This window comes from Dendrobates tinctorius, unplaced genomic scaffold, assembly GCF_039654945.1.
Source record: "Dendrobates tinctorius isolate UK_male_01 unplaced genomic scaffold, ASM3965494v1 ptg000243l, whole genome shotgun sequence".
Lineage (NCBI taxonomy): Eukaryota > Metazoa > Chordata > Amphibia > Anura > Dendrobatidae > Dendrobates > Dendrobates tinctorius.
In genome coordinates, this window is record NW_027361910.1 from 13,309,368 (window position 1) to 13,322,218 (window position 12,851).

At 39.7% G+C, this 12,851-nt stretch overlaps 1 protein-coding gene across 2 annotated transcripts in view; it reads right to left on the minus strand.

The window, feature by feature from the left end:
* Nucleotides 1–12,851, minus strand: part of TMEM132C (transmembrane protein 132C) — a 982,344-nt gene that overhangs the window by 328,816 nt on the left and 640,677 nt on the right. The window contains exons 1-2 of one of the 2 annotated variants that reach the window (XM_073557085.1): nucleotides 12,260–12,749; nucleotides 2,830–3,013 (exon numbers count right to left, since the gene is read on the minus strand). In XM_073557085.1, coding sequence (XP_073413186.1) covers nucleotides 2,830–2,982 — 153 coding nt within the window. In that variant the 5' untranslated portion in view covers nucleotides 2,983–3,013; nucleotides 12,260–12,749. Of the gene's footprint in view, nucleotides 1–2,829; nucleotides 3,014–12,259; nucleotides 12,750–12,851 lie in introns of those variants that run through there. The other variant, XM_073557084.1, reaches the window with a different exon arrangement.

Consider the following 12,851-nt stretch of genomic DNA (forward strand, 5'->3'; position numbering starts at 1 on the left):
ATATAGACAAAATTTAAATTTATGAGATAAAATAAATAAAAATTGACATCTGCATATATATTCACCCCCTTTAGCTATGAAGCCCCTAAAAATTTCAGGTGCAAGCAACTAACTTCATAAGTCACATGCTTAGTGAAAGGAAGTCCACCTGTGTGCAATCTAAGTGTCACATGGACTGTTAGTATATATACACCTTTTCTGAAAGGCCACAGAGGCTGTAACATTATTAATCAAGAGGCACCACTAACCAAACAAGACCATGAAAATCAATATCTCCAAACAAGTCAGGAACAAAGTTCTTGAGAAGTACAAGTTTGGTTGGGTTATATAAAAAATCCCTATCTCTGAAGATCCACTGGAGGACCATCAAATCCATTACCATCAAATGGAAAGAACATGGTAGCACAAGAAACCTGCCAAGAGAGGGTCACCCACCAAAACTCTCTTTTCGGGCAAGGGCATTAATAAGAGAAGTAGCACAGAGATCAAATGTAACCCTGAAGGAGCTGAATAGTACCCAAGCAGAGACTGGAATATCTGTCCATATGACCACGATAAATTGTACACTCCATAGAGGTGGCCTTTATGGAAGAGTGAGGAGAAAAAGGTCTTTATTTGCACACAAAAATTGTAATGCTTCTTTTCAGTTTGCCAAATTACATGTGGGAGACTCCCCAAATGTATGGAGGAAGATTCTGTTGTCAAATAAAACCAAAATTGAACTTTTTGATCACCAAAGTAAACATTCTTTCTGTTACCAAACCAACACAATTCATTACGTGAAGAATGCAATCCCCACAGTGAAACATGGTGGTGGCAGCATCATGCTGTGGTGATGTTTTCAGCAGCAGGGAAAGGAAAAATGGTTGAAGGAAAGATGGATGATAAAAAATGTAGGGCTATTCTTGAACAAACCTGTTTAGTCAGTCAATTATTTGAGACTGGGACAGAGGTTCATCTTCCTACAAGACAATGACTCAAAACATACTGCTAAAGCAACACTCGAGCAGTTTAAGGGGAAACATGTAAATGTTTTGGAGTCAAAGTTTGGACCTTAATCCAATTGAGAATCTGTGGTCAGACTTGACGATTGCTGTTCACCAGAAGAAATCATCTAGCTTGAAGAAGCTGGATCAGTTTTGCTTTGAGGAATAGGCAAAAATCCTATTGGCAAGATGTGGAAAGCTCATAGAAATTTATCCAAAGTGAATTGCAGCTATATTTTCCACAAAAGGAGACTCTCCAAAATATTGACTTTAGGGGGTGAATAGTTATGGACACTAAAGTTTTCTGTTATTTTGTCCTATTTGTTGTTTGCATCACATTAAAAAGAAAACCAAATGTTTACAGTTCTAGGCATGTTCTTTACATGAATTGATGCAAACCCTAAAAAAAAAACTGAAATTCCAGGTTGTGAGGTAGCAAAACACAAAAAAATGCCATGGTGGAAGGGGTGGTGGTGAATACTTTCACAAGCCACTGCATGCATTCAAATATTGAAAGCAGCACAGGTCACTTGAGATGATGGGTGCAAGCCACCAGGTTTCTTGCTAAAAATCCTTCACAATATGCAGTAGTGTAAGGGGTTGGAAGCTTTACCCCTTTAAGCTTCCTCTTATAATGTATGTATTTGAGTGTATTTATATTGTGTTGATATTTCATTTTGTATTTGCTATGTTATCTACATTAGGGTATGTTTCCACGGTCAGGAAATGCTGCGTGTTTGACGCTGCGTACAGTTGTAGCATCAAACGCGCAGCGTCCAGATGTTAGAGCATAGTGGAGGGGATTTCATGAAATCCCATCTCCAATATGCGCTAAAAGATGCAGGTGGACATGCGATGCGTCTTTCCAGAACGCATCTAATGATTAGTCACATGCATAATAACTGAGAAAACGCAGCTTACTATACATGTCTACTAATTAAAATAAAGTTATTACCTGTCCCGCTGCCAGAACTCCGCATCTACTGCAGTTCTTGTGATAACTTAGCTTATCGTGAGAATTGCCGTGTTATCACGAGAACTGCCGTGCACGTGACCGGGGGTTATCTCCGGTCACTAGGCTAGTTCTCACGGTCACCGTGGTGACGCTTTACTGGGAGGATACTGAGGAGCTGTCTGAGACGCTCCGTCCCGTGGAAACATTTAGTGACACAAGGAAAAGTGAAGGGAAAGATGAAGAAATGTGATTCTTTACTGTGATGAAAATGATGGAAACTACATAGATGTGCTGTGTCCTGAACTAAATACATTTATTCAGTTAAGAGTTGCCCTGGACTGTGTCTCTATTCATTGGGATCCAGGATCAGCTTCAAGTCAGCAGAGCACAGAAGATGTCGACAGCATTGTGAGAATTAATTGTACTTAGCAAGAGAAGAAGTACCGTTTTCCTGTAGAGGGAGGCCAGGGTATATAATGCCCGAGATTCTCAGCCACGACTACTGCCCTGGCTGACTTTTACAGTAGTACAAAAAGGCAGCACTAAAGTCTATCAGATCTATTGAAAATAAATGCAGAAATTAGCCCATAGATTCAACCTTTTAGCTCTACATACTGACTCTTTTTCAAGTCTTGAAGAACTGAATAAATATCCACATTTTTTTTCATGTGTTCTGCTAGTCTGGAATATGGTCTTTCCTGTACTATACTTTGAAGGTTTTTTTGGTGTGAAGCTTGGAGACTTGCATACGCCATCTCTTGTGACCTGAGATAGAAGTGGCAGTGATATGGAGAGGCCCCTATTGAGTTGTCTCCTTGTCTGATAATCACATTGCTCTTACATTCCAAGAACACTTTATATCACAGTAAATTCACAAAATGTTCTTACCATAGAAAGAGGAACTATTCCCAAAATATCTTTTTGGCTTATGTAGACTTCTGATAGGACCATGTCAGTTGTCACTTTTCCAAGATATTCCAGCTGCCATGAAATGGGCTGTGTACCAGAAAGACTGCTAAAACTCGTGATCTCAAAGTTCATCTGAACGACTTCTGTAAATAGATTGTTGCTCCTGGAAGGCAAAAATAAAAGAAACAAATGACAAATCTTTACACGAGTCAGTCATTATTCACAGAAGCTGTGTTTTAGTTGCCATATTCTCATTGCACATTTTCTGCTCTTCCAGTTTATGTATTTATATCACAGGTCAACATGACAATATCTCAGACACTATGTCTGCCGATATGTTCCTTTTACTGTTGACTCAATTTGGCAGTCTCTTCATATAGTACTTTGTATTTGTGATCTAATAATCAGAAACAGAGTCAAATAGTTCTTGGCAAATAGACTGTGACCAGATGCGTGAAAAGAATTTTATATATTGTAGGCAATGGCTCAGTAATCAGAAGAAGTGCCAGAGATGCCAGGAGGTAGAAGGAAGTTTGTAGTTCGAATGCCATTGACTAAAGATTGACTAGTGACCTGCCAATCTTTTTGCTCAACTCTAATGTATCATATACGCTATATACAGTGTTGAGGAAAAAGATTCAGCTCCTCTGGTCCATTTTCCAGTTGGCAGCGATACCAGGGTAGTCTTCACTTTTGCATAGCATCATGAGTTCCTCTTCCAATTACTAGGTCCCACAACCTTGGGGTATCTCATGTGGCCTAGTCACAAAGGCTCCCATGATGTCATAACATGTGTTGCTCCGAAAGATCAGTTCCTAGCAAGCACAAGAAAGTACACAGGATTCCAGACCAAAAATTTGTGGCACAAAATTGAACACTGCCCTGGTGGGGCTGCCTTAGAGGACTGGACTGGGCACTGAACCAGGGCAACACAAATCTTTTTGCTCAACTGTAGTATATATACAGCTCTGGCAAAAATTAAGAGACTACTGCACAGTTTTATAAAAATCAGCCACTCTACATGTCTGACAGCCATTCCATTCCAGTGTCAGCTGAATTCCAATCAGAGTACACCTCATTCTACTTAAAGTGCTTCTGATTAGGTGATCACCTGAACCAAATCTTATTTAATGAAGCAAAGTAAAACCAAGGGAAGAGTCTTGAGGAGATCATCTGCATATTCCCAGTGCCTTCTGGGATAAGTGAAGAGTCTCCGCGAGCTCAACGATCACTGGGTTTTGGCTGTTGCAGCTGAAAAGAGGAAATCGGAAAACCATGGGAAGAGTCTTGAGGAGATCATCTGCATATTCCCAGGGCCTTCTGGGATAAGTGAAGAGTCTCCGCGAGCTCAACGATCACTGGGTTTTGGCTGTTGCAGCTGAAAAGAGGAAGTCGGAAAACCAGGGGAAGAGTCTTGAGGAGATCATCTGCATATTCCCATATTTTTGACTCATCTTTCATCGTTTTTAAGAAATCTCAATATGGAAGAGGCCAGGAGCCATTTGGTGAGCTGCATTTCTTGCTACATGTTCACAGATTTACCAGTGGAAAAGCCAAACTTCACATGCCACAAATGCAAGCTTGTGTCCCTGTTGGAGGAAAAGTTGCAAAGTCTCGAAGAGAGGTTAGCTACGTTGAAGATCATTAAGGAAGGTGAAGAGTTCTTGGACAGAGCAGAATTATCTCTTCATGTTACAGAAAGAGAAGAAATTCGAAGTGCACCTGAAGAAACAGAGGAATGGAGACATGTGACCCAGAGAAGCAGGAGGATCAGGAGGCAGTCAGCACCCATACTCCTCAGGAACCAGTACCAGGCTCTCATGCAGGAAACCAATGAAGAAATACATCAGGATAAGACTTTGCCCACAAACAGCAACCTTGTACGCCTTCAGAGTCCTCCTGCATGGAGAAAGAAAAATGTTGTGAAGAAGAAATGGAGAGTGGTGGTCATGGGGGATTCCCTGTTGAGAGGAACAGAGGCCGCTATCTGCAGACCGGATATAACTTCAAGAGAAATGTGCTGTCTTCCAGGTGCAAAAATTAAAGATGTGTCTGACAGGATATCAGGACTCTTCAGACCTACAGATGACTACCCATTCCTGCTACTACATGTGGGGACAAATGACACCGCAAGAAACGACCTGGAAACCATCTGCAGAGACTTTGAAGACTTAGGCAAGAAAGTGAAAGAACTGGGAGCACAGGTAGTCTTCTCTTCCATCCTCCCAGTGGATGGCCATGGAACAAGGAGGTGGAATAAGATTCTGCAGGTGAACAACTGGCTACGTCGATGGTGCTGTCAGCAACGATTTGGATTTCTGGATCACGGAGTGGGGTACCTTTACGATGGACTACTTGCTAGAGATGGGGTGCACCTTACGAAGACTGGAAAACATGTATTTGGAAGTCGTCTTGCTACACTTGTAAGGAGAGCTTTAAACTAGAACAACATGGGAAGGGAAGCAAAAGACTAGAAAAAGCCATACACCTGACAAATGCTATTGAGAACTCTGCTATTAGAAGTGGAAAGGAAGAACAGGAAGAACAAAGACAAAAGAATCTAATTAATAAAAATATTGGAGAAAGAGAAACCAATCACAAACTAAAATGTTTCTATACTAATGCACAAAGCATGGGCAACAAACAAGGAGAATTGGAACTACTAACGCAGGAAAAGAAATATGATGTCATTGGAATCACTGAAACTTGGTGGGACAATACACATGATTGGAATACAAGACTAGAAGGATACAACTTATTTGCAAGAAACAGACTTGATAAACGAGGAGGAGGTGTCGCATTGTATGTTAGAAACGCATATATCTGCACAGAGATTGAAGCTTCAGAGACTGGGAGTTCTGTGGAAACTGTTTGGGTAAGAATACAAGGACAGAACAATGGAAAGGACACCATTGTAGGCATTTACTACAGGCCACCTGTGAAAGCTGAAGATATGGATGAACTCTTTATGCATCAAATGGCCAAGTTCTCCCAAAAATATGACATAGTTGTCATGGGAGATTTCAACTATCCAGACATTTGTTGGGAATCTCTATCAGGCAAAACTAACAGGTCAAGGAAATTCTTATCCTCTCTTGCTGACAACTTTATCTTCCAAAAGGTAGGGGAGAAAACAAGGGGAACTGCTACCTTGGATCTAATCCTTATAAACAGGGAGGAAATGGTTGAGGAGGTAAAAGTGGCTGGGACCCTAGTAGGTAGCGACCATGCTATTTTAGAATTTTGGATAACTAGAGGAGGAAGACCTGTGAAGACTCAGAGGTCAAGGTTAGATTTCAGAAAGGCAGATTTTAAGGGATTCAGAAAGAGAATTGGAGGGATCCAATGGCTGGATATCCTTAAAGACAAAAATGTCCAGGAAGGATGGGAAATCTTGAAAAATGAAATTCTCAAAGCACAATTGTTAACAATTCCGAAAAGAGGGAAGAATAGGAAGCATTTAAGGAAGCCAGGATGGATGAACACAGAACTTAAGCACATGCTAAAAAGGAAGAAAAAAATGTTTATAAAATGGAAAGAGGGAGGCATATCTAAAGAAGAATATAATGCTGTCTGCAGAACCTGCAGGGCACAAATCAGATTATCTAAAGCTGACAATGAATTGAGGCTTGCAAGAGATGTCAAAAGCAATAATAAAGGATTTTGGGGATATGTCAAAAGTAAAAGAAAAGTCAAAGATGCTATAGGATTTTTACAGGATGAAAATGATGAAATGGTAAGACAGGATGTTGAGAAGGCCAAACTTTTAAATTCCTATTTTGCATCTGTTTTCTCTCAGAAAGGAAATGTGACATCACCTGTTCTTCACTGTCCTATTAAGGGAATAGAAGAATCCAGGATATCTATAAACAGAAAGATAGTGAGGAAACACTTAGCTAACCTAAATGAATTCAAGTCTCCAGGTCCAGATGAATTACACCCCAGAGTACTGAAGGAGATAGCAGAAGAAATTTTTGAACCCCTCTCCATAATATTTGAAAATTCTTAGAGAACAGGAGAAGTCCCAGAAGACTGGAGAAGAGCAAATGTTGTTCCTATCTTCAAAAAGGGGAAGAAGGTGGACCCAGGCAACTATAGGCCGGTGAGTCTGACTTCTATACCAGGAAAGATCTTTGAACAAATTATTAAACAACATGTATGTCAGTACCTGGATACGAATGAAGTGATTAAACAGAGTCAGCATGGGTTTGTAACTAATAAGTCATGTCAGACTAACTTAATTTCCTTCTATGACGGAATCACTGATTGGGTGGATCAAGGAAATGCTGTAGATATAGTATATCTTGACTTCAGCAAAGCATTTGACAAAGTATCTCATACAATCCTTATTGAAAAAATGACTAAGTATGGAATGGACAAGGCAACTGTTAGGTGGATTCATAACTGGCTTAGTGATCGGACCCAAAGAGTGGTCGTAAATGGCTGCACATCCAGTTGGAAGAATGTCTCAAGTGGGGTACCACAGGGCTCTGTCCTGGGCCCTTTATTGTTCAACATCTTTATCAACGATTTAGATGAAGGAATTGAGGGTAAACTGATTAAATTTGCTGATGACACAAAGCTAGGAGGGATAGCTAATACTAGAGAAGAGAGAGAGAGGATTCAAAAAGATATAAATAAACTGGAGAAGTGGGCAGCAACTAACAGAATGGTTTTTAACAGGGAAAAATGCAAAGTACTACATCTGGGCAATAAAAATGAAAAAAGCATATACAGAATGGGAGGAATAGGCCTAAGCAACAGCACATGTGAAAAAGACTTGGGTATACTAATAGATCACAAACTGAATATGAGTCAACAGTGTGATGCAGCAGCAAAAAAGCAAATGCAATTCTAGGATGTATTAACAGAAGCATACAGTCTAGATCACGTGAAGTCATTATTTCCCTCTACTCCTCTTTGGTCAGACCTCATCTGGAATATTGTGTCCAGTTTTGGGCACCACATTTTAAAAAAGACATCAACAAACTGGAGCAAGTTCAGAAAAGAGCAACCAGAATGGTGACCGGTCTGCAAACCCTGTCTTATGAGGAAAGGTTGCAGGATTTGGGATTGTTTAGTTTGCAAAAGAGAAGACTGAGAGGAGACTTAATAGCTGTCTACAAATATCTCAAGGGCTGTCACATTGTAGAATGATCATCTTTATTCTCATTTGCACAAGGAAAGACTAGAAGCAATGGGATGAAACTGAATGGGAGGAGACACAGATTAGATATTAGAAAAAACTTTTTGACAGTTAGAGTGATCAATGAGTGGAACAAGCTGCCACGAGAAGTGGTGAGTTCTCCTTCAATGGATGTCTTCAAACAGAGGCTGGAGAGACATCTGACTGGGATGATTTAGCGAATCCTGCTTTGAGCAGGAGGTTGGACCAAATGGCCCAGGAGGTCCCTTCCAACTCTACGATTCTATGATTCTATGATTCTAGTATGAAAAACTCTGCAGTGGTGTTCACAAACCTTTTGCAATAGGACAAGCTGGATAGCAAAACAAATGCTGGTAATATCCCAAAAGTAATGGGAATGAAGAAATAACTTTTAACCATGCCAAAGGAGTTGAAAAGTAAAGTCTTGAGTGAGGAAAAGAAGGGCTCAATTCTGTCTTTATTAGCAGAGGGATACAGTGAGCATCATGTAGCCTCCATCCTTAAAATTTCTAAGATAGCAGTCCATTACAACAAGGTAAAGCAGCAGACATTGGGGACAACAAAGCTACAGACCAGCAGAGGGCAAAAATGATTCTCCACTGACTGGGATGACCGTCATCCCAGCTATTCCACAAAATATAGATTTCTGAACTCTTCCTGGTTAAAACATTAGTATTGTTGTTTCTAAAATATTACAAACTTGTTTTCTTAGCATTATTTGAGGTCTGCAAGCACTGCAATTTTGGTTCTTTTGTCCATTTCTAATTTTCTGAAAATAAATACAAAATTTAGGGCTTGGAAATTTGAAGATATGTTGTCAAAAATATACCTATAAAGAGAAAAATCGGACAATGTGAAAATTGAAAATTTTGCAGTGGTTTCTTAATTTTTGACAGAGCTGTATATATATATATATATATATATATATATATATTTATACAGTGGGGAATAAAGTATTTAGTCAGCCAGCCACCTTATGCAAGTTCTCCCACTTAAAAAGATGAGCGAGGCCTGCATCATAGGTAGACCACAGCTATGAAAGTCAAAATGAGAAAACAAATCCAGAAAATCACCTTGTCTGATTTGGCAATATTTATTTTTCAAATTATGGTGGACAATAAGTATTTGGTCATTAACAAAAGTTTCTTTCAGTATTTTGTTATACAATCTTTGTTGGCAATGACAGAGGTCATGCACTGAATATGGCACGTTCCCTGAGTTTTTCCAGCAATATGGTGCACCACCACATTGTGGGTGTCAGGTTCGAGCATTCTTGCAAGGAAACTGACCCCCTTAGACTAGCATTTCTTCTCCAGTGTTGCTATCAGTGTGTCAAAAATGGGAGAAGAGGGTTGCATTGAGAATCCAACACAAAGGGCAGCACTTTGAACACATTTTATAAGTGGTCATAAACTTGTAAATAACTCATAAAATAATAAAGTTACATTAAAACCAAGCACACCATTGTTTTTCTTGTGAAATTCTCAATAAGTTTGATGTGTCAGATGACCCTCTTCCCATTGAAAAAATAAAGTTGGACCCCAAAATGTCTGACTTCAAAATGGCCGCCATGATCACCACCCATCTTGAAAAGTTTCCCCCCACCCATATACTAATGTGCCAGAAACAGAAAGTTGATATCACTATTCCCATTTTATTTAGGTGTATCCATATAAATGACCCACCCTGTATAGTCTCACATAATGATTAATGATTAATTAAAAGTGGTATTGACGTTCAGTAACTAAGGCAAATTAGCTAAATTAGGGGTTAATTAAATCTGTTTATGCACAATAAAAAACTAAAATGTATATAGGGGTTACATTTCTGCTGTATTTGAAAAAAATGTTTTCCCTAATACAGTAAAATATTTCTACAATTCAGGATTGGTCCTTTACTAAGGTGTTCTCTGTCTGTCTTGGTGGCCTATTATGTACTGTTTTTTACGATATACTGTATGCAGCAGTAATCTGACTTTCTATAGCTAGATCTGTATTTGTTCTGTATAGCAATGTGAATTCTTAGCTGAAATATTAACATCTACTGAATAACATGTAGTATCCAATAGAGATGATATAATGTTTTTTTGATATTCTAATTTTCCATTCTCCATTTAAGAAAAAATGATTAGTGAAGAATAAATTTGCATTGAATCACAAGTATTATAATTTTACCTGAACAGACATGTACAATATTTGAAGGTCTCCTAGGATTCAGTTCCAACCCCTTTCAATCCCTTTCGAACAAACATAGCCTTAGCAATAATAATGTCAGTTGCATATATGGCTAAAGGTAAATTGATGGTAACAGTTCTTCACTGCTCTTTTGTCACACACTATCAGTATAGTATATTCAGAGGTTTTTTTTTTCGCTTTTCCTTCCTATTTCTCTTGATGAGCTGTGACATCTCACTAAACAGATTCCCCCAAAAATGCTTGCTGTGATGTATTCCCAGCCTCAGCTTTCATAGTGGCTATGCTAGAGACTGTGCAACACTGTCTGATTTTGTAGCTGCAAGGTATTATTTGTTATCCCGCCTGATAGCACTTGAGGTGATGTGAAACTTCTTTGTTTAATGCAATCTTTTGTATTGTGTACAATAATAATTAATACATTAATCATAGAAGGTGTCCTAATAAGTATGATATTTGAAACAAACAAGATCAGCTCACCCTTGGTGGAAACTCCCTGTAAGTTTCAGAGTTAGAAACATGAGATAATGTCTCTGCCACAGGTCAAGATAGACTTGGTTTGAGAGGGTAGAAACTGGATGCATAGTAGCAGTAGTTTTATAGCCAGGTGCATAAATTAAAATTATACCTGAATGAACAACCATTATAGATGTATTCTCACTAGTAAAGCTGCAGTTAACAGTCATAAATCAATCTGAACAAGGTATAAGGTTATTACCTAACTAGCTGAAGAGCCCGGCGTTGCCTGGACATAGTAACCAACTGTGGTTAGTTATAACAAATTGTAATGATTATATTGCACATAAAAACATTTCACATCATATATTCAACACTACAGATTTGCAACACAAATTAACTAAACTATTACCCAAGTATTGATAGTATTTTATTTTGAACTCATTCAAGAGCCTTTTGATAAACAACATGTGTATCTGTGTATCTAACCCTATCCTGTGTGATACTTTCTGCTGAGCTGTGTATCTAATCCTCTCCTGTGTAATGTCTGCTAAGCTGTGTATCTAATCCTCTCCTGTGTGATACTGACTGCTGAGCTGTGTACCTAATCCTCTCCTGTGTGATACTGACTGCTGAGCCATGTACCTAATCCTATCATGTGTGTTACTGACTGCTGAGCCGTGTTTCTAATCCTATCCTGTGTGATACTGACTGCAGAGCCGTGCTTCTAATCCTATTCTGTGTGATATTGTCTGCTGAGCCATGTATCTAATACTATTCTTTGTGATACTGTGTGCTGAGCTGTGTATCTAATCCTATGCTGTGTGATACTGTCTGCTGAGCCGTGAATCTATTCCTATCCTGTGTGATACTGACTGCTGAGCAGTGTATCTAATCCTATCCTGTGTGATACCATCTGCTAAGCCGTGTATCTAACCCTATCCTGTGTGATACTGACTGCAGAGCCATGTACCTAATCCTATCCTGTGTGATACAATCTGCTGAGCCATGTATCTAACCCTATTCTCTGTGATACTGACTGCTCAGCCGTGTGTCTAATCCTCTCCTGTGTGATACTGACTGCTGAGCCATGTATCTAATCCTATCCTGTGTGATACTGACTGCTGAGCCATGTACCTAATCCTATTCTGTGTGATACAATCTGCTGAGCCGTGTATCTAACCCTATCCTGTGTGATACTGACTGCTGAGCCATGTATCTAACACTATTCTGTGTGATACTGTGTGCTGAGCTGTGTATCTAATCCTATCCTGTGTGATACTGTCTGCTGAGCCGTGTATCTATTCCTATCCTGTGTGATACTGACTGCTGAGCTGTTATCAAGAAAAAAGAGGGGGAGAAGCCAGCGCTGCTTGTGGTCAGAACGTAATACAAAAAGTGTGAAAACACACATAGGTTTCAATCTGTATTCAAAAATGAGACATTTAGCAAAAAATTGATCAATTGTTTGAGCTACCCCGCCACGTCAAGGCAGTCTCGTATGGGGAGTCCTACTCTACGTTTTTTATATTCGCTGTGCCATTACGGCCTCCTAAATGTATAAAAGCAAGACCTCATTACATGCACACTGTACCTCAAGCATTTCAGAATCGCTCCTATGGCACCAGAGAGGACAAGCGCAGATAAAGATTAGCCAGGTCCATGCAGACATTTCAGGTCCAACCTCCACACTGCCTGTCCAGCACCACATGATAAAGGACGATCCAGGCCCAGATACAGGTGCGTAATCAAATAAAGCCTAGGGCAGGGCAGGGCTGGGCTGCCGTTTAATGTGAACAGCAGCCTAGATCAATCACTAAGAAAACAGAAAGAATGGCGTACATGACCCAGCGCGCACGGCTACAGTGGTGGTCAGCCACAAAACCAATATCAAGAAAAAAGAGGGGGAGAAGCCAGCGCTGCTTGTGGTCAGAACGTAATACAAAAAGTGTGAAAACACACATAGGTTTCAATCTGTATTCAAAAATGAGACATTTAGCAAAAAATTGATCAATTGTTTGAGCTACCCCGCCACGTCAAGGCAGTCTCGTATGGGGAGTCCTACTCTACGTTTTTTATATTCGCTGTGCCATTACGGCCTCCTAAATGTATAAAAGCAAGACCTCATTACATGCACACTGTACCTCAAGCATTTCAGAATCGCTCCTATGGCACCAGAGAGGACA